At 42.3% G+C, this 21,553-nt stretch overlaps 3 protein-coding genes across 5 annotated transcripts; all 3 read left to right on the forward strand.

Annotated features, from left to right (window-relative positions):
* The first annotated feature begins 1,478 nt into the window (after positions 1-1,478).
* On the forward strand, positions 1,479-3,607 carry LOC135553737 (protein phosphatase 1 regulatory subunit 27-like). Its single transcript, XM_064985682.1, has 4 exons — positions 1,479-1,879; positions 1,952-2,346; positions 2,924-3,074; positions 3,365-3,607. Exons 1-4 carry the CDS (start codon positions 1,827-1,829, stop codon positions 3,483-3,485), a joined length of 720 nt encoding a protein of 239 aa, XP_064841754.1. The 5' UTR covers positions 1,479-1,826; the 3' UTR covers positions 3,486-3,607.
* Positions 3,608-11,110: 7,503 nt separating this feature from the next.
* LOC135554352 (mapk-regulated corepressor-interacting protein 1) lies at positions 11,111-13,512 on the forward strand. 3 transcript variants are annotated; one of them, XM_064986613.1, is made up of 5 exons: positions 11,138-11,220; positions 11,963-11,996; positions 12,174-12,292; positions 12,494-12,598; positions 12,703-13,512. In XM_064986613.1, the coding sequence occupies exons 2-5, from the start codon at positions 11,992-11,994 to the stop codon at positions 12,765-12,767; spliced, it is 294 nt and encodes a 97-aa protein (XP_064842685.1). In that variant the 5' UTR covers positions 11,138-11,220; positions 11,963-11,991; the 3' UTR covers positions 12,768-13,512. The 3 variants fall into 3 exon arrangements, with proteins under 3 accessions (XP_064842686.1, XP_064842685.1, XP_064842687.1); XM_064986614.1 differs by lacking the exon at positions 11,963-11,996 and having other exon boundaries at positions 11,111-11,220; XM_064986615.1 differs by lacking the exon at positions 11,138-11,220 and having other exon boundaries at positions 11,963-12,067.
* A 4,426-nt stretch (positions 13,513-17,938) lies between these two features.
* LOC135554353 (THO complex subunit 4-like) lies at positions 17,939-21,403 on the forward strand. Its single transcript, XM_064986616.1, has 6 exons — positions 17,939-18,338; positions 19,769-19,915; positions 20,036-20,183; positions 20,582-20,648; positions 20,740-20,914; positions 21,075-21,403. The coding sequence occupies exons 1-6, from the start codon at positions 18,093-18,095 to the stop codon at positions 21,087-21,089; spliced, it is 798 nt and encodes a 265-aa protein (XP_064842688.1). The 5' UTR covers positions 17,939-18,092; the 3' UTR covers positions 21,090-21,403.
* Positions 21,404-21,553: the final 150 nt, after the last annotated feature.

A 21,553-nucleotide genomic window follows, 5' to 3' on the forward strand; every position in this document is an offset into this window, starting at 1 on the left:
ACTGCTTCTCAAGACAGGCATGATAGTAAGAGGAGGCCTATGTTGTGGTTTCTAGTCAACCATAAAGGTTGCCCCTTAGGGCACAGTAAAGTCTACCCTGCGAGACCTTGGTAAGAGAAAACCAGTGGGATGGTAGCCATGCTATTTTCGTTGGCGAGCATGGAGCAGCTCCTGTGAAATGTCCAAGTCCAAAGCCTTTGAAATCCAGCTTGAACCAGCTCTGCCACTCTTAGAAGTTCCTGCCTGTCTGCTGAGAACAGCTGGCACTGGCACAATGTCCCGGCTGTCACGGTTCACATGCACAACTTCCAACTCACAAAATCATATGACATGAAAATGGAGTAACCACAGTACCAACTTTACTACATTTCAAAACATTGCTTTGGGATTTGAGCTAATCAGATTTTCCAATATGATTGAAGGTCACACAGATTGAAAGATCACTGCACTGTAAAGGGCCTTCTTTTTTAAACCAAAACCATCTGATCTTTTAATGCCATCTAGAGAAATGGGTTACATTTCGCAGCATAGATTTATGTCCCTAGGACACAACTGTTGGCCAAGACTGCGCTCCTGCACTGAACTCCCTGAATGGCTGGATACTATTGGCCCAGTGGTTCCTGAACGTCCTGTATGGCAAGTTACTATTGGTCCAATGGGTCCAGGCAAGTGAGTGTAGATCAGATGTCAACCATGTGATAGGGTTACTGTTTTCTCTAATAGCAGAGATGCTATGGTTAAAATATTGATCCTTCCAAAGTTTAAAGACCTGTCATAATAAGAATAGATACAGTAGTTGTTCAAGCAACCAAAAAGTATGTTAATCTTTCATGGCAAATAAAATAACTTTTGAAGACCTTGTTTGTCTGCTATTTTCTTAATGTCAAATAACGTGTCCTAAATTCTCGTACATTACTTCTGTTGAAATAGTTCAAGTATTCAGGTTGTTATTGTTTTGAGGTGAGAGTTCTTGAACCCTTCCTAAGTAACAAAAACAAAATGTCAAACTAATTCTGAAAATCACATTTAAGCCATGTGACTCGACATGTGACTCTCACACTGTTAACCACCATGACCAGGTGTCAGTGCTGTCGCTTGTGAAATTCCAAAAAAGGCTGCCTGACCTGTACCCAGGGGCCATAAAAACACATCTACACTGAACTGTAAACATTTAATTTCCCTCAACTGTTAATGACAGTTTGTTCCTCTGCTGATGTTGATCATGGACATTTTGATGTGATGTGGTATTAGGCATGTTGGGCAAGCTCCATAAAGACCCAAATGTGTTTGTGCTATGGGGTTAGGGGTGGAGGCAGTGTCAGTGTCAGGGGTCATAGTGGGAGGAGCCTGGCCTGGCAGAGACCACTTCGTTCCAAGCTAAAGTCACTCGATATGAGGGATGACGGGCACCAAAATAGCCCTCCAGAGTGTATATAGGGACCCTCTCCCACCTGCTCCATCAGACCACCAGCCTGTACAAAGCCAGAGGAAACTGTAGTGACATACAAAAGGACTGGAGAAACAAGACAGGAGGCACGAGGGAGAAATCCAGAGAACCAGAAGGAAAGAAAGACATAAAAAGAGGAAGTTTGGCCAGTGAGAATTGACTTTGGGAAGGTTTTGGCACTCTGCAGAGAGAGTAGCTGTGCTACTCTGGTTGGAAACTCAAGGATCAGAAGGAAGTGAAAAAAGTCAAGGAGGATAAGCGTGAAAAGGACAAAGTAATTTGTTTCCACTGACTGGATTGCAAAGTTTTCTTGGATTTCTCCCACCCCTCCTCCTGGGCTGAGCGCATAGGGGGAGGAAGAGCCGTGTTGACCGCAGGGATGAAGTATAGCTACCAGCTACCAGTGTCATCGTACACCACGCGATATAGTCAGTACACACCAATGACGTACACACCAACACACTACACCCCCACCAATTACACACCTACGCATTACACCCCCAGCAATTACACACCTACGCACTACACCCCCACCAATTACACACCGACGCACTACACCCCCACCAAATACACACCCACTTCATACACCCAAACAAAGTACAGCTCAACTCACTATACCCCCACAAGCTACACCCCATCACTTTACACACCTACACACAAAACCAGTTCCAGTTACATCCCTTCGTACAGCAAAGGAACACGCTACAGTGCTGCTGCACGTCACACAGCACACATACCTGCACAGCAGACTCCTGCACCTCTACCACTCAAGCCAGTCCGGGCTGTACACTTCTCCAATGACATTATCTTCCAGGACCTTGTCCGACATGGTGAGATGGAGCAGATTGGACGCTTTATGAGAGCGAAGAAAGTACGTCTGCATACCCTCTTCCCATCCGGTGAGTGAATCTACAAATACATAAAGACAGGGGAAAAGTGTTGAGAGATTGACAGGAGTTACCACAGCAGGCAATGGCACCTACAACTGTTTGCATGAAAATATAGTCACTAACTACAACAGCTTATTTTTCGGAGTGGTATTGTGTTGACAAATATAAAACTACCAAGAAGAAGGGGCGGCAGGGTAGCCTAGTGGTTAGAGCGTTGGACTAGTAACCGGAAGGTTGTGAGTTCAAACCCCCGAGCTGACAAGGTACAAATCTGTCGTTCTGCCCCTGAACAGGCAGTTAACCCACTGTTCCCAGGCCGTCATTGAAAATAACAATGTGTTCTTAACTGACTTGCCTGGTTAAATGAAGGTAAAAAAAAGTTAAAGGGTCTCAAATATTTATTTATATTCTAAACCAGTAAAAGAATAAAAGGCTCAAAATAATTGTTTGACAAATGCATAGTGAAAGTCAGAAAAGTTCTGAAGTTAAAAGCAGGGGTTGAAATGACAGAAAAGCAGTGTAAGGGTATGTACAGTGCAGCTGAGCCCTCTTCTGACTGTGCCCATGTATGGTGCTCTGTGTACAGGTATGGCAGCACTCCATGAGGCCGTACTCACAGGGAACCTGGATTGCGTGAAGCTGCTGGTGAGATATGGAGCTGATGTCCACCAGAGAGATGAGGACGGCTGGACGCCGCTGCACATGGCCTGCAGTGATGGCTTCCCCGAAATCGCCAGGTTGGTGTACAAATGAAACACAAATTCATAAAACGTCCACAGAAATATTTCCCTACAGTACGGAGACCACAAAACACAACATTCAATTGATCTATCATGCAACGTTGCTGCCTCTTTGAGAAATAACTCTTCTGACAAAAGGCAGGTAGTGATTTGCTAACCATACTGACTTCGGTGACCCGATTGAACCAGACATGCAGCATTTCATCGCCAGTGTGAATATAGACAATGAAGACGCCTTGTTTGAATGTGACTTGTGCTGAACAACATTTTATTTTGTCCCTCCTTAGCTACCTGCTCTCTCTTGGTGCCAGTGCATTTGCAGAGAACGAGAACGGGGAGAAGCCAGTGGACCTCATTGACCCAGACTGTAAGGAGCTGGTCAATCTATTTGAGGCAGGCTGTGTGTAACTCACTGGCCACCTACAGAACAGGACCTGAAGGAGCTTGATGTGGACAAATGGATAGTGTACCTTGGTCCTGAGACAAGCTTCTTGGAATGGAAAAGCCCAGCCAGAGAGAAGGAGAAAGACTGGGACAAGGGACCAGGCCACTTTTCCTGCTACAGAGCACTTGCAGACTATTGTTTTCTAAATGCATAATTGTGACTCACAATGCTTTTTAGAGAGGTTTTGTATATCAAGTTGGACAATGCTTTGTAAAGGTTATTATTTTTTGTATCTTTTTCATTCTTTGCTTAAAAGAAGTTGACTACTTTTTGTTTGGTGCTTTTCCACAAAAACATGCAAACCAGTCTTGTCACTTTAGTTGTCACAAACAGCATCTCAGGCTGTTCATAGCACCAGCAGCTTTCAGTTTCCCAGATTATGTAGCACCACATACCAAAAAATATAGTGTGACACACCACAGTAAACAGTTATTTAATCTGTGTAATGAATCAATAGGGTATGTCTTCATTCTGATTACCCAATGAGATCATCCAGCCCAATTCTGTGATCAATCTTATAAAAATCTGACTGTCCATTGCTTGAATTTTCCACAAAACTACGCAGCAGTGAGGATAGTTCCTACATATGGGCAGAGACTATTTTCAACTCACTGCTTCCAAAATACAGATAGAGTACAGACTGTATTTGGCATTGTTCTCTGCATTTAGCCTGTGTGTTTATGGCTTGGGAAAAGTTGTGCCCTCTCTCTGCTGAGCAGAGAGAGGGTGTCAATAACAATTCACATCAAAAATTGCATTTCATTTGGTAGGTCAGAGATCATTGGAAAATAGCTACTATGCCATATACGCACTGGTTGGCATTTTTCCTATTATGCTTGGCAGTTGTTATTTTCTGAAATAGTTAACAGTGTTGCTGAAAGAGTAAGTGGTATTCTGCCCATTTCAACTAATCTAATGAATTTCACCAATGAACGTCTTATTTTTTTACAAAATATTTTCATAAAGGTGCTTTTTATAAATATCGATGAAATTAATTGGTGAGGACGCAACTCTTTTCTATCTCACTGATTGACTCTTGATGGAAAACTCTACGTAGCCTATTATAGGTTATGATAAGGATCACCTAGAGGAAAGGGTAACAAGCTGCTAATTCACATAATTTCATTAAAATAACGTTTCTACGTTTTTTAAACAGTAATTTCATATCAACCTGAGGTTTATGTTTAGGCTTAGTGTGGCGTTCACATGCTGTCAGAGATCTCTGAAGTGTGGAGTTCTGACTTGGAAGTTTCACTTGAACGACCCTCAAGTCGTACGGTGAATCCCAAACTAGGCCCTCGCCCCTACCAACTAACTCATTTTAGAGCCCTCAATTTTATGTGTTACTGATAAAATTCCGAGGGTGACTTCAAAAGTGGCGAGGAGACCCAATAAACCAATCAACTTCGGGACACACTTGTGATGCAATTACACAGGTATATAATAATACAAGCATACAATTTTAATGACAAAATTCTATCATGTTTCTTCCAATGAGAAAACATTTATTTCATTTAGGGTCAAAGTAGTCGGATGGGGTGGTGTGTTTTGGGGGATAGTGTATAGATGTGCAGGTTTAGATGGTGGTGCAATTTAAGATTTTCCCATTCCTTTTCCCTTTTTTGTTTGTGACCAAAATGTGCAATCTGCACTCCGACCTGCGAAAGGCAGCAATACACAACACAGCGTCTACTCTGCAGGAAAACCACATGAAGACAAAGAAAGTTTGAACACGGTAATACACCTTTGTCTGAGGACTGGGCGAGCAAGAGGATGGATGGCGAGAGGAAGCGAGGCAGAAAGAAGGGTGCGAGGTGCAAACCTGAACTGACGGTGAAATACAAGCTGAGGACTTTCTCCTTTAGGTTAAGTACAGTAGAGAAAAATGCATGTTACGCACCTGAAGATCCTGAGCAGTCGACGGATAATGATCTTGAAATAGATCCTGACATACAGTGGGGAGAACAAGTATTTGATACACTGACGATTTTGCAGGTTTTCCTACTTACAAAGCATGATAGGTCTGTAATTTTTATCATAGGTACACTTCAACTGTGAGAGACAGAATCTAAAACAAAAATCCAGAAAATCACATTGTATGATTTTTAAGTAATTAATTTGCATTTTATTGCATGACATAAGTATTTGATACCTCAGAAAAGCAGAACATAATATTTGATACAGAAACCTTTGTTTGTAATTACAAATATCATACGTTTCCTGTAGCTCTTGACGAGGTTTGCACACACTGCAGCAGGGATTTTGGCCCACTCCTCCATACAGACCTTCTCCAGATCCTTCAGGTTTTGGGGCTGTTACTGGGCAATACGGACGTTCAGCTCCCTCCAAAGGTTTTCTTTTGGGTTCAGGTCTGGAGACTGGCTAGGCCACTCCAGGACCTTGAGATGCTTCTTACGGAGCCACACTTAGTTGCCCTGGCTGTGTGTTTCGGGTCATTGTCATGCTGGAAGACCGAGCCACAACCCATCTTCAATGCTCTTACTGAAGGAAGGAGGTTGTTGGCCAAGATCTCACGATACATGGCCCCATCCATCCTCCCCTCAATACGGTGCAGTCGTCCTGTCCCCTTTGCAGAAAAGCATCCCCAAAGAATGATTTCCACCTCCATGCTTCACAGTTGGGATGGTGTTCTTGGGGTTGTACTCGTCCTTCTTCTTCCTCCAAACACGGCGAGTGGAGTTTAGACCAAATTTTTTGTCTCATCAGGCCACATGACCTTCTCCCATTCCTCCTCTGGATCATCCAGATGCTCATTGGCAAACTTCAGATGGGCCTGGACTTGCGCTGGCTTGAGCATGTGGACCTTGCGTGCGCTGCAGGATTTGAATCCATGACGACGTAGTGTGTTTCCATATGTTTGATGCCATTCCAATTTCTCAATTTCTGACATTATTATGAACCAGACTCCTATGCCACATGCACTGCTACTACAGTCTATTATCTATCCTGTTGCCTAGTCACTTTACCCCTACTTATATGTACAGTACATACAGTTGAAGTCGGAAGTTTACATACACTTAGGTTGGAGTCATTGAAACTTGTTTTTCAATCACTCCACAAATTTCTTGTTAAACTTCTTATGGCTGCAATCCCGTTAACGGAAGCGATTTGACAACAGCCAGTCAAAGTGTAGGGCGCCATTTTCAAAACATCAAAAATCTCATAATTAACATTTGTTAATCCCACCACGGTGTCCGATTTCAAATATGCTTTACAGCAAAAGCACCACAAACGATTATGTTAGGTCACCACATAGCCACAGAAAAACACAGCCATTTTTTTCAGCCAAGGAGAGGAGTTTCAAAAAGCAGAAAATAAAGATAAAATTAATCACTAACCTTTGATGATCTTCATCAGATGACACTCATAGGACTTCATGTTACACAATACATGTATGTTTTGTTTGATAAAGTTCATATTTATATAAAAAATCTGAGTTTACATTGGCGCGTTACATTCACTAGTTACAAAATCATTAGGTGAATTTGCAATGCCACATCATTCAACAGAAATACTCATCATAAATGTAGATGATAATACACGTTATACACATTGAATTATAGATATACCTCTCCTTAATGCAACCGCTGTGTCTGATTTCAAAAAAACTTTACGGAATAAGCCAGCCATGCAATAATCTGAGACGGCGCTCAGAAATATTTATCACAATAGCCGCCATGTTGACGTCAACATAAACAAGAAATTACATGATAAATATTTCCTTGCCTTTGATGATCTACATCAGAAAGCACTCCAGGAACCCAGGTCCACAATAAATGTTTGTTTTGTTCGAAAATGTCCGTTATTTATGTCCAAATACCTTCTTTTGTTAGCGTGTTTGGTATACATATCCAAACGCTCATTCTGGTCAGCGTTATATCGGACAAAAACTTCAAAAGATTATATTACCGGTCAAAGAAACATTTCAAACTAAGTACAGAATCAATCATTAGGATGTTTTTGACAAAGAGCTTCAATAAAGTTCCAACCTGAATACTCCTTCTTGTCTTCGTGAGCAATGGAATGCAAGTGACTACCATGAGGAATAAGCATGATCAGAAAATGGCTGATTGCCAGACACCTGACTGATTCTGCTATCATTCACTCCCACAACACCATAGAAGTTTCATTATCATTTCTATTGATGGTTGACATCTAGTGGAATCCCTAGGCAGTGCAACATCATTAATATCTCAAGGGGATTTCATTGGGGACTCTGGTGAATACATACAAAGCTCAGATTTCTGATTTCCTGTTTTGATTTCAACTCCGGATTTTGCCTGCCATATGAGTTCTGTTATACTCACAGACATAATTCAAGCAGTTTTAGAAACTTTAGAGTGTTTTCTATCCAATACTAATAGTATGCATATATTAGCAACTGAGACTGAGGAGCAGGCCGGTTACTTTAGGCACCTTATTCATTCAAGCTACTCAATACTGCCCCCCAGCCATAAGAAGTTAATTAATTAACAAACTATAGTTTTGGCAAGTCGTTTAGGACGTATACCGTGTGCATGACACAAGTAATTTTTCCAACAATTGTTTACAAACAGATTATTTCTCTTATTCACTGTATAACAATTCCAGTGGGTCAGAAGTTTACATACACTAAGTTGACTATGCCTTTAAATAGCTTGGAAAATTCCAGAAAATCATGTCATGGCTTTAGAAGCTTCTGATAGGCTAATTGACATTATTTGAGTCAATTGGGGGTGTACCTGTGGATGTATTTTAAGGCCTACCTTCAAACTCAGTGCCTCTTAGCTTGACATGATGGGAAAATCAAAAGAAATCAGCCAATAACTCACAAAAAAAATTGTAGACCTCCACAAGTCTGGTTCATCCTTGGGAGCAATTTCCAAACGCCTGAAAGTACCACGTTCATCTGTACAAACAATAGTTACCAAGTATAAACACCATGGGACCACTCAGCTGTCATACCGCTCAGGAAGGAGGCACGTTCTGTCTCCTAGAGATGAATGTACTTTGGTGTGAAAAGTGCAAATCAATCCCAGAACAAAAGCAAAGAACCCTGTGAAGATGCTGGAGGTGCTGGAGGAAACAGTTACAAAAGTATCTATATCCACAGTAAAATGAGTCCTATATTGACATAACCTGAAAGGTTGCTCAGCATGGAAGAAGTCACTGCTCCAAAGCCACCACAAAAATGCCAGACTATGGTTTACAACTGCACACGGGGACAAAGATTGTACTTTTTGGAGAAATGTCCTCTGGTCTGATGAAACAAAAATAGAACTGTTTGGCCATAATGACTATCGTTATGTTTGGAGGAAAAAGGGGGTGCTTGCAAACCGAAGAACATCATCCCAACCGTGAAGCACGGGGGTGGCAGCAATCATGTTGTGGGGGTGCTTTGCTGCAGGAGGGCATGATGCACTTTACAAAATAGATGGCATCATGAGGAAGTAAAATGATGTTGCTTCAATATATATCCACATCTCAAGACATCAGTCAGGAAGTTAAAGCTTGGTCACAAATGGGTCTTCCAAATGGACATTGACCCCAAGCATACTTCCAAAGTTGTGGCAAAATGGCTTAAGGACAACAAAGTCGAGGTATTGGAGTGGCCATCACAAAGCCCTGACCTCAATCCCATAAAAAAATTGTGGGCAGAACTAAAAAAAGCGTGCGTGAGCAAGGAGGCCTACAAACCTGACCAGCTCTGTCAGGAGGAATGGGCCATAATTTGCCCAATTTATTGTGGAAAGCTTGTGGAAGGCTACCTGAAACATTTGTTTCAGGTAGCCAAATACTAATTGATGAGTGTTAACTTCTGACCCACTGGGAATGTGATGAAAGACATAAAAGCTTAAATAAATCCTTATCTCTACTATTATTCTGACATTTCACATTCTTAAAATAAAGTGGTGATCTTAACTGACCCAAGGCAGTGGGTCAGGATTAAATGTATTTGGATTAAATGTATTTGGCTAACACGGAACCCAAACCGGCTGCGCGTGTGTGCCATCATGCATACATTTATTTTATCCCCCTACACCAAACGCGATCACGACATGCAGGTTAAAGAGACAAAAAGTGAGTAAAAAACACCCTAAATATGTTTAGAACCACAAATGAACTGCGATTCTTGTTTTTTTTAAACACCCTAAATATGTTTAGAACCACAAATGAACTGCGATTCTTGTTTTTTTTTAACGTCACAATTCCAACCCTCCTTCTTTATCTGGGCTTGGGACTGGCAAAAGTGACCCAAAAGAGACACTCTGGCAGAGTTACTTAGTTTTTTATTTAATTTTTTTGTTTCGTTTTTTACATTTTCATCCCGCCCTGAATGTAAACCAGGGCGGGATCAGCCAGCAGCGATTTCCTGCATGTGCGATTCATTTGCAGTCTGGATGCAGAGGGGTGAACATCTCATGCGCTGACTGCAGCTGGGAGAGACTGCTGCACGAGGACTGGGCTGCCTGTGAGTGCTTTGGGACAGGGGTGGGACCCACGGCAGCACTCGCTGCTCGTTGAGAAGAGTAAGAACAATACGTGCTTTCACGTCAGAGTCTCCAATAACACCAGAAAAAGTCGCTAGATTTGTCGCAAGTCGCTTTTTTGAAAATGTGTCGCTAGAGGGGTCTGAATACTCGCTAAATATAGCGACAACGTCTGCTTAGAGCCCCACAGTGGAGGTGTCATAATACCCATAAAACCTAAGGTCAAACAGGGAAATGGTGTGGGGCTCTATATTGACATGCTATGTTTTACTTGTTATCGTTAACTCTTCATTGTTGGATAAGGACCCATAAGTAAGCAGTTCACTGTTAGTCTACGAAGCATGTGACAAATAATATTTGATTTGAGTAGTAGGCCACTACAGGGTTACATGGCGTCTCATTTTCCTTTTATTGTGAACAAATGTGAAATATACTTTCCAAACTGTGAAAGGCAGCAATACGCAACCACGTGTCTAGTCTTCCGGAAAACCACACGAAGAAGAAGAAAGCAACACACATTTCTCAATCATTTAGAATATATTTTAAACAGGCAAGATGGTGGTGTACACATTCTTTTGATTACTTCATGGAGCCCACAAAAAGTATTTCATTTAATATTGGAGCAATTTCTAAATTCAAACGAACCCCCCTGCAACTAGACATGGACATTTAGATTAAATGCTTTCTTCCATGTCGGGAAACTGAGGAAGCGTCATCAAGTTGGTCGAAAATTATCTGTGCTACCTAACTAATAACGCATATAAGCCAGCCTGAACAGTAATGGTCTGACTAGGGCTTGGTGATATTTTTAATAACTAGGGTGCATTATGATGATTTTTAATTGCTAGGGTGTATTTTTTTAGGGCCTATAAACTCAGGCAATGGTATTTTTAGCCAATGCTTTTTCTAACTTCTTCTCAAGCTGGTCTATGGTCTGTTTCATTTAAACAAGTGCCAAAAAGACCCGATCAGAGAGGGTAAATGTTGGGGAGAAGGCATTCGTTAGAAGCATCACTTTGGGATTTTAACATTATTTTGAAACAACAAATCTATTAAGTTTTGTTGACTTCCGTTTTAAATTACTTGCCCAGAAATGATTGGTTGGCATTGGTAACCGTTTTAGCCGATGGGAGGCCTCGCTCGCTAACGCTAGTTACATATTGTTGGCTGAATAAAGAAAGCGAAAGGAAGCCGGATCTAAAGACAGGTTTGTAAACATAGTTTACATCTTGGTAATTTTTTGATTATTTCAAGATGGCTATAGCGTTCTAAATTACTATGCCACTGCTGTTGGAAACATTTAATTTGTACTATTGTCAGGATATATTCAGCTAGATACAGTTAAATGGCTTAGCTAATAATATTACATGTTGATAACGTGTAGCAAACATTCGCTAGATAGCTTATTCGGTACCATAACGTTAGCTTGATAGTTAGATAACGTTATCCTTTATCTGTCAGCCAGTACTTCAACCGCAAGCTAATTTCTAATCAACAAAAATGTCAAATTAAAATATACGATATTGGGTAACGTTAGTTAGCAAGCTAGGTGCTTAATATTTTACGAGTCGCTGGTCAATATGAGTTGGCTAGTATAATGTATTGCTAGCTATTGTTAGCTGTCTTAGCTAACGTTAGCTAGCTCGCTTATGTAACGTTAAGTGTCAGATACAAACATGTAAACATTGAAGCATAAGTAACATCAATTAGCAAGCTAATGCCGGTAGTGTGGCATCCAATGTAGCTTTCTGGCTGTATAATTAACTGTATTTTGCAGTCTGTTTTAGCTAGCTAGCTTTCAAATGTCAACATTCCTCTATTGTTTGTGATTGGTGTCTTTATTTAGAATGAATCATGTCACGCCTTGTTTCCACCACTAGCTATCCAACAGAGGATAAAGAAGGTTCATACTCTCTCACCCCCCCCCCTCCCCCCCAATTATTCATTAGAAAGGAGCAAGAGACAGACTGCACACAGAATGAGGTTGGAAGAGAGTTGTTTACCTGTTATGGTTGTGTGGTAACTGTATATCAAGCTGTATCTTCTAGAATCAGGTATACTGCATGCATGCCAGAAAAACGTATGTTGTGTTTTCATTCTTTCTTGCTGTTTTGCTGTTTGTTTTATTTGTTTTTTATTTGTATCTTTGCTGCTTTATAGCTCATCTGCTCCCAGGATGGTGAACAACTACAAGCGGACTTCCAGCCCTCGGTCTCCTACGAACAGTGGGGAGCTCTTCACTCCAGCGCATGAGGAGAATGTGCGTTTCATCCACGACAGTGAGTCTGCCTCAGAAGGCCGATTTCTTACTAAGACTAGCCCTTAACGTCACTCACCTGAGTAGGCTTATATGTTGGCCATCAACATGATCCAAAGCTCCTTACAGAGCCCCTGTACCACTGAGCTCAGATGAGCCATTTGGATGGAATGTGGTATGTAAGGAGATGGTTGAAAGCTGGCATGTGTATGCTTCTTTACAGCCTGGCAGTGTGTGCTCAGAGACATCCGGTCACCACAGAGCAGCGAACGCAAAGACCGTGGACCACAGGAGTATGTGGAAAAGAACCCAAATCCCAACTTAAATTGTAAGTGACTTGATGGATCTGAGTATGTTTGTCATTTAAACAGGTTATTTACTAGATTTGTCAAAAAGACAGAGTAGTAATGTTATTTTAATCGTTTCTTGCAGCTTTCACACCAGTTGACCTGAGTGACCTCAAGAAACGTAACACACAGGACTCCAAGAAGTCCTAGTCTTTCTCTTTATAGTCAACAGCTTTTTTTCTGCACCAATTATCCTTGAGAACTTTCTCCTCCTCTGTCAGCCAGCAAGTCAACCTTTTGGCCATTCCTGCCCAGAATTCCAGTTCTCTTTCTGCCCACCTGGACTAACAGCTTGCCCATTCAACAGCAGTGGACTGATGTCCTAACAACCACAACATTTTTGGAGTTCCTTATCCAACCCAGTCCCCCCTCCCCCTCTCTTTCTCTGTCCAGGCTCAATATTTTCTTACCCTACCTCTCATCTGGTTGACGTGGAATGCAAGAAAGCTGGCATTTGAGTTCCAGGGATTCTCTCTTACGGTTCTTGGTTTTACAGCCATGAATTTTCCATTTTCACTCTTTTTTTTTATGTGAATGGGATTGATGCAGAGTTTCAATGAAATATGCTGACATCCTGATGCCGAAGTACAGATGGTGTAAAAATTCTTCATGGGACACTTTAAAGGACTGCAGTCTTAAATATTACGTTTTCTTTTCAATCTACAAAGGATAACACTGAAGGGCTGACATTCTTTTTTTGGAAGATATTTGAATTGTAGATATATTGAAATGGAAACTGATTGTACGGGTGAGTTTTGGAAGACAAAAATTCTTTAGGATAAATGCCAACATTTTTCATATAAATTCATGCCCCTAAAATGGACTTCAAGTAGACATCGCCACATTGACTTCCAAGCCTTGAAAAAAAAATATTGAATAAAATACTTTTACGGTATTTCACTCTCAATGCATTGGTCATAATGTTCTGACCTAAATTTACTTTTTGGATGTGTTACCTATATACTCCCCAATGATGTATGTATAAACATCACAGAACCTACAGTAGGATGGTAATGATTGTTGTCTCATGCTCTTTGTTTTGTTTGTGCATTGTTACTGAAAACAGTGTAATAGGCTACTGAACAAAAATATAATTGCGACATGCAACAATTTCAAAGATTTTACTGAATGCATTTCATATAAGGAAATCAGTCAATTTAAATGAATTCATTAGGCCCTAATCTATGGATTTCACATGACTGGGCAGGAATACAACCATGGATGGGCCTTGGCGGGCATAAGCCCACCCACTGAGTTTTTCCCCACAAAAGGGCTTTTATTACAGACAGAAATACTCCTCAGCAACCTCTCCACACCCCCGTCATACGATCCCGCAGGTGAAGAAGCCGGATGTTGAGGTCCTGGGCTGACGTGGTTACATGTGGTCTGCGGTTGTGAGGCCGGTTGGACGTACTGCCATATTCTCTAAAACAATGTTCGAGGCACCTTGTGGTAGAGAAATTAACATATAATTACCTGGCAGCAGAGCTGGTGGACATTCCTGCAGTCAGCATGACTATTGCACTCTCCCTCAAAGCTTGAGGCATTGTGTTGTGTGACAAATTAGTGGCCTGTGTAATGATCATGCTGTTTAATCAGCTTCATGATATGCCACACCTGTCAGGTGGATGGATTTTCTTGGCAAAGGAGAAATGCTCACTAACAGGGATGTCTAGGTCCTTCATATCACAGAGGGAATCATGAAGTGCTCGGTTATGGTCTGAAAGCAGTTATAACAACAGGGCTCAGCCAGTATTCACAAAAGTTAGCAGAGAGAATTACTCTATAATGGTAAACCTATTAGTAGTGCAAACAAGTACAAGAAGATACAATCATGGCTACATGATATATTGTAACAAAATTTTAGGCTATGTGATTCTGTGCCCCAGATATAGGTGTTGATGCATCTGTGTTGACAAAGTTCACATGTGGATACAGTTGGTGAAGGCCATGGTATTAACACAACACATTTATTTACACATTTGTCTCAGGAATCTTATATAAAATAAAATGTCATTGGTTGCGTACACATTTTGCAGATGTTATCGCATGCTGGTAAAATAAAATTGCAAGTGCAGCTAAGCGCTTATATTTCTAGTTTCAACATTGCAGTATACCTAACAATACAAACAATCCTAAAAATTAAGAAATATCAGAATGAGCAATGTCAGAGTCTGGGATAAAAATATATATTTATAAACTGGGATGTTCGAGCCCTGAATAGTGATTGGTTGACATCCATGGTATATCAGACAGTATACCACGGGTATGACAAAACAATTATTTCTGCTACTCTAATTAAGTTGGTAACCAGTTTATAATAGCAATAAGGTAGCTCAGGTTTGTGGCACACACCCTCGTGCCTTATTGTGTAATATAAGTGTGTGTATAGACAGTATGGCTAGTGTATAGACAGTATGGCTAGTATACTGTATGAACAGGAGTGGTGTGTACAGCGGTAGTTATAGGATGAATACAGTATATACATATGAAGTTGGTAAAACAGTGTGTAAACGTTATTAAAGTGACCAGTGTTCAATGACTATGTATACGTTCGCTGCCTGCACCCGCATGCCTGACTAGCATCACCACCCTGGATGGTTCCGATCCTTGAATATGTGGACATCTATAAGTACCTAGGTGTCTGGCTAGATTGTAAACTCTCCTTCCAAACTCATATCAAACATCTCCAATCGAAAATCAAATCTAGAGTCTGCTTTCTATTCCGCAACAAAGCCTCCTTCACTCACGCCGCCAAACTTACCCTAGTAAAACTGACTATTCTACCGATCCTCGACTTCGGCGATGTCATCTACAAAATTGCTTCCAACACTCTACTCAGCAAACTGGATGCAGTTTATCACAGTGCCATCCGTTTTGTCACTAAAGCACCTTATACCACCCACCACTGCGACCTGTATGCTCTAGTCGGCTGGCCCTCGCTACGTATTCGTCGCCAGTCCCACTGGCTCCAGGTCATCTACAAGTCCATGCTAGGTAAAGCTCCGCCTTACCTCAGTTCACTGGTCACGATGGCAACACCCACCTGTAGCACACGCTCCAGCAGGTGAATCTCACTGATCATCCCTAAAGCCAACACCTCATTTGGCCGCCTTTCGTTCCAGTTCTCTGCTGCCTGTGACTGGAACGAATTGCAAAAATCGCTGAAGTTGGAGACTTTTATCTCCCTCACCAACTTCAAACATCTGCTATCTGAGCAGCTAACCGATCGCTGCAGCTGTACATAGTCTATCGGTAAATAGCCCACCCATTTTTACCTACCTCATCCCCATACTGTTTTTATTTATTTCCTTTTCTGCTCTTTTGCACACCAATATCTCTACCTGTACATGACCATCTGATCATTTATCACTCCAGTGTTAATCTGCAAAACTGTAATTATTCGCCTACCTCCTCATGCCTTTTGCACACAATGTATATAGATTCCATTTTTTTTTCTACTGTGTTATTGACTTGTTAATTGTTTACTCCATGTGTAACTGTGTTGTCTGTTTACACTGCTATGCTTTATCTTGGCCAGGTCGCAGTTGCAAATGAGAACTTGTTCTCAACTAGCCTACCTGGTTAAATAAAGGTGAAATAAAAAATACAAAAATAAATACAGGGCAGCAGTTTTTTTTTTTTTTTATTTCACTTTTATTTAACCAGGTAGGCTAGTTGAGAACAAGTTCTCATTTACAACTGCGACCGGGCCAAGATAAAGCATAGCAGTGTGAACAGACAACAACAGAGTTACACATGGAGTAAACAATAAACAAGTCAATAACACAGTAGAAAAAAGAGTTTATATACATTGTGTGCAAAAGGCATGAGGAGGTAGGCGAATAATTACAATTTAGCAGATTAACACTGGAGTGATAAATGATCAGATGGTCATGTGCAAGTAGAGATACTGGTGTGCAAAAGAGCAGAAAAGTAAATAAGTAAAAACAGTATGGGAATGAGGTAGGTAAATTGGGTGGGCTATATACAGATGGACTATGTACAGCTGCAGCGATCGGTTAGCTGCTCAGATAGCAGATGTATAAAGTGAGGGAAATAAAAGTCTCCAACTTCAGTGATTTTTGCAATTCGTTCCAGTCACAGGCAGCAGAGAACTGGAAGGAAAGGCGGCCAAATGAGGTGTTGGCTTTAGGGATGATCAGTGAGATACACCTGCTGGAGAGTGTGCTACGGGTGGGTGTTGCCATCGTGAACTGAGATAAGGCGGCGCTTTACCTAGCATGGACTTGTAGATGACCTTGGAGCCAGTGAGTCTGACGACGAATATGTAGCGAGGGCCAGCCAACTAGAGCATACAGGTCGCAGTGGTGGGTGGTATAAGGTGCTTTAGTAACAAAACGGATGGCACTGTGATAAACTGCATCTAGTTTGTAGAGTATTGGAAGCTATTTTGTAGATGACATCGCCGAAGTCGAGGATCGGTAGGATAGTCAGTTTTACTAGGGTAAGTTTGGCGGCGTGAGTGAAGGGGGCTTTGTTGCGAAATAGAAAGCCGACTATAGATTTGATTTTGGATTGGATATGTTTGATATGAGTCTGGAAGGAGAGTTTACAGTCTAGCCAGACACCTAGGTACTTATAGATGTTCACATATTCTAGGTCGGAACCATCCAGGGTGGTGATGCTAGTCGGGCGTGTGGATGCAGGCAGTGAACGGTTGAAAAGCATGCATTTGGTTTTACTAGCGTTTAAGAGCAGTCGGAGGCCACGGAAGGAGTGTTGTATGGCATTGACGCTCGTTTGGAGGTTAGATCGCAGTGTCCAAGGAAGGGCCATAAGTATACAGAATGGTGTCGTCTGCGTAGAGGTGGATCAGGGAATCGCCCGCAGCAAGAGCAACATCATTGATCTATACAGAGAAAAGTCGGCCCGAGAATTGAACCCTGTCACTAAGATAGCTGGCTAGTAAAAGTGCCCGAAGTTCAGGGCAGTGTACAAGTCTCTCGGTCCCGGCGTTGATGCATCTGTACCGTCTCGGCCTTCTAGATGGTAGAGGGGTGACCAGGCCATGTCTCGGATGGCTGAGGGGCCAAGCCGAATTGCACCAATTATCGAGGAATATGTCAGATCTATCTATTTTTGTATAACCAGCAGTACAGTAAATTCGAGACCATTGCGCTGCTGCACTGATAATAGCAGCACATGTCTTTGTAGTGATATGACTCAACGGATCAATTTCAAATGGTCCCTTCTTGATTTAGCAGCATAACCTGAGTAAAACTGTGGAAGGGGCGACGCACAACAAGCGGACACTGACAGCGTCATCCGTCCTCACGTAACGAGGGCTCGTGGCTATAAAGACAGCTTGCGCTCCATTTTAGCGTTTTTTTCTCACGCAACTGAGTAGTACCGCCGGGTGATTACCAAGTTTTTTTTTTAATACTTAAGGCAGGGATCAGTCAGGCTAGTTTTTAGTTCGCTAACAGTTCTTAGCGTAATTGAAACTGCATAATGTCCGATAAGATGGATATGTCTCTAGACGACATCATCAAGCAGAACAGGCAGCAGAGAGGGGGCGCAGGAGGCCGTGGTGGTGGAAGAGGCCGTGGCCGGGGAGGCTCTGGCGTGGGCCGAGGTGGTGGTGTTGGCCGTGGAGCAGCTGGCGGAGGCTTTGGGGGCCGAGGTGGAGGATCGGGCCCCATGAGGAACCGACCGAACCTGAGCCGTGGCAGAGCAAGACCTACGCCATACAGCAGGGTATGAGAAATTTAGAGGAATGGGCTGCGAAAAAGGAAAAATGCCTGCGCGACGTCCTAATCTTCAGGCTTGCTAGCTGCTCCCAATGCAATCAATGGCTAGCTTGCTAGTCGAGAGGCACTTAGCTAGCTAATCGAAATTCTCTCGAATTAACCAAGGGAAACCCTTTAAATTGCATGGAGATATAATGCACATAATGTATCCTTGTCCACCCAAACCCATGCCTGTTACCACTTTTTGAGAGTAAGCTTTTGGAGCAGGTTAGCTAGTTGCTAACTCTGGAAAAGCTGCTAACCTACAAGGCCCAGACGGCGCCATTTTGAATTCAGCATCTTCAATCAATGAAATATTGATTTCATGGTCTGTCGCAGTCTCTTTCGATCCAGAAAGTCACTTGTTGGACCACCGAACGGCACTGCATCGAAGAATATCGTTGCATTTGGATGATTATTTTTTTTGTAGCAGAGGCAACTTTTGGCGTTTCACCCTGCACTCCTATCCTTTTGTTTGGGAGTGGCAGGCGGGTTAACACAATCCCCTTTGAGCAGCACCATATCAACACAGAACGGTGTCCTTTATGGATGGAGCAGTGGACTTCCCCCCTCTTATTACATACATATTTTTATCTCCACATTTCTAGTAATGTTCCTCGTCACAGCTCAATCAAAATGGCGTGGTTTCAAAATGGACGCTCAGATGGTTGACATCCATGTTCAGGCCAGGTAGTTGGTCTACTTTATTTTGCAATTGTCTCTTTCAGACAATGGACACTTAACTCATCAAAGCCAACTCATGGCTTTAAAGAACAATTTAAGCTAATAACCACAGCTGGAGTCGACACTGATGCAAAGTACTACAGCGCCATACGGATGGATGACTTTCTTCAGCATACTACTCTCGCTGGAGGATGGCCGCCTGGAGAGCCTTTGGTGGAGGAGCAGATGGCAAGAGAACAGTGGGCCACATTGCTAGCCTAGTTAGCCAACAAGGGGGTGGGAGTGGAGTGCAGATGATAGCGAGTAAACGTGTACAGTTATTAATGACTTGTTCGCTGCTAAATGTTGATGAATATAGCCTCAGACGTTAATGCACACTTCATTATATTATGGGAAATGTTTCATTTTTTAATAGGTCCCATCAGTTTTAGCAAAATGCTTTAAGACCTGTTAACTTGGTCTAGTGTCTAGAATTGATATGTTGCCATGTGTCCTGTTTTTGAACTGGTTTACTTGCTTGTGGTGATTGGGTGGGCACTGGGCAGGGAATGCTGGGATTCTCCATGGGGTAGCAGTGTGCCAACCACCTGGCCCTGTTGGCTGTGTATTCCCTGGTCTCCCCAGCACCTACCCAGCTGTGTGGACTGGACTCTGTGATTGGCAGAGACAGGGGAGCCTGAAGTCAGCAGGTTCGTTCTCTTTCATCTGTTGCAGCCCAAGCAGATTCCTGATAAATGGCAACACGACATGTACGGCAATCATGGCTTCAATGCCAGTGTTGGGGGCGGCGCTGGTGTGGAAACCGGAGGGAAGCTTCTTGTCTCCAATCTCGACTTTGGCGTTTCAGACGCAGATATTCAGGTACATTTTATTTTTGACTTGGTTAACTCTTTAGAAATGGCTTATTTGCCTTTGCTTAGCATTTCCAAAATGGCACTTGAAATCACTTACAATCACAATACATGGTTTCTCTCACTGCAGGAGCTCTTTGCGGAGTTTGGTACACTGAAGAAGGCAGCTGTTCACTATGACCGGTCGGGCAGGAGCTTAGGCACTGCAGATGTCCACTTTGAGAGGAAGGCAGATGCTCTAAAAGCTATGAAACAGTACAACGGTGTACCACTTGATGGTAGGTTTCTCATTTGGCTTTGACAATTGCCACAAATACTATGTCATTTGTACCTTGCTGAAACATTTAATTGTTTTGTGCTTCTGAGGTGTCTTTCACCATGCTGACACTGTATATTCATCCAAACTTCAAGTTGCTGAAGGTTAAAACTTAAAATGTGTGCTCAGATCGTTGCCATCCATGTTCAGGCCATGTAGTTAGCTTGTTTTACTAGTTCTCTTACAGAAAATGGACGTTTAACTCATCAAAGCCAACTCGTGGCGTTTTAAAGAACCTTTTAAACAAATAACCACACCACTGGAGTCGACACTGATGCAAAGCACTACAGCGCCATACGGGTGTTTCTTTCTTCAGCACACTACTCTTGCTGGTGATAACCTGAATACTTTCTCTTGCAGGGCGTCCCATGAACATACAACTTGTCACATCACAGATCGACACACAAAGACGACCGCCCATGCAGGGGTAAGTGTTAAGATTGAGCTGTTTTCCAAAACAACCTGAGCCAATGATAAGTGTCATGAATGGAAAGTGCTAATGTTCAGATGTTCTACAGTATGAACCGAGGAGGTGGTGGCATGAACAGGGGTCGTGGTGGTGGGTTTAGAGGGATGCAGAGAGGACGTGGAGCAGGTCGTGGAGGAGGCAGGGGCCGAGGTGGCCGCGGGGGAAGCACTAAGCCACTTTCCGCTGAAGAGCTGGATGCCCAGCTAGATGCCTACAATGCCAGGGTGAGTCTCGGTTTGAAAATGAGTAAGGGGTTATGAAGTGTTGTAGGAAGTTAAAAAAACACATTTGTCCCACATGTATATAGCGTTGGAAGTGAATGCTGGGACAGGCCTACTATGGTAGCATGCGTTTTATCTGATGCGTTTCCTCCACCCACCCCAGATGGAAACAAGCTAAGAGCCTAGGTGAATCCTCCAGGCTGCATTACTCTCCAGGCTGCATTACTCTCCAGGCTGAACATGAGGACAGTCGCTGTTGTTACAGCATTGAAGATGCAGGACATTTTACACTTGGATGTCTTCTGGTGTGATTTAAATTTGTATCAATCCTTTTAAATTCTCCGATGTGTTTTTTTTTTTACCAATTTGTTTTTTGGAAAAAAATATTGGTTTTGACTGTAGGTTTAAGGGGGTGAGTGGGGCTTTCCTTGCTGCTCTGATTCCTTTCCCCGTAGATCATTGTAATAAACCCTGCAGTACAAATTAACCATACTCTGACTGATTTGTTTTTTTTGTATATATTGTCACGTGCACAAGTACAGAGAAATCCCTTGCATTGTTGGGAGGCCTGCAAGTAAGGGTTTCACATTGTTTACAAAGTATGTGACAATTAAAATACAACTTGATTGCTTGTTCACAACA

This window comes from Oncorhynchus masou, chromosome 14 (genome assembly GCF_036934945.1).
Source record: "Oncorhynchus masou masou isolate Uvic2021 chromosome 14, UVic_Omas_1.1, whole genome shotgun sequence".
NCBI classification, from domain to species: domain Eukaryota; kingdom Metazoa; phylum Chordata; class Actinopteri; order Salmoniformes; family Salmonidae; genus Oncorhynchus; species Oncorhynchus masou.

What these genes read in the sequence shown, in the direction of transcription:
- LOC135554352 (XM_064986613.1), top strand. An exon ending in TGTGCGTTTCATCCACGACA is followed by an intron (nt 12,293 to 12,493) that starts GTGAGTCTGCCT and finishes GCTTCTTTACAG; the next exon opens with CCTGGCAGTGTGTGCTCAGA. An exon ending in CCCAAATCCCAACTTAAATT is followed by an intron (nt 12,599 to 12,702) that starts GTAAGTGACTTG and finishes CGTTTCTTGCAG; the next exon opens with CTTTCACACCAGTTGACCTG.
- LOC135554353 (XM_064986616.1), top strand. Translation starts at nt 18,093, where the DNA reads ATGTCCGATAAGATGGATATGTCTCTAGACGACATCATCAAGCAGAAC. An exon ending in TTTCAGACGCAGATATTCAG is followed by an intron (nt 19,916 to 20,035) that starts GTACATTTTATT and finishes CTCTCACTGCAG; the next exon opens with GAGCTCTTTGCGGAGTTTGG. An exon ending in CAACGGTGTACCACTTGATG is followed by an intron (nt 20,184 to 20,581) that starts GTAGGTTTCTCA and finishes TTTCTCTTGCAG; the next exon opens with GGCGTCCCATGAACATACAA.
- LOC135553737 (XM_064985682.1), top strand. Translation starts at nt 1,827, where the DNA reads ATGAAGTATAGCTACCAGCTACCAGTGTCATCGTACACCACGCGATAT. An exon ending in TACACCACGCGATATAGTCA is followed by an intron (nt 1,880 to 1,951) that starts GTACACACCAAT and finishes TTACACCCCCAG; the next exon opens with CAATTACACACCTACGCACT. An exon ending in GGCTTCCCCGAAATCGCCAG is followed by an intron (nt 3,075 to 3,364) that starts GTTGGTGTACAA and finishes GTCCCTCCTTAG; the next exon opens with CTACCTGCTCTCTCTTGGTG.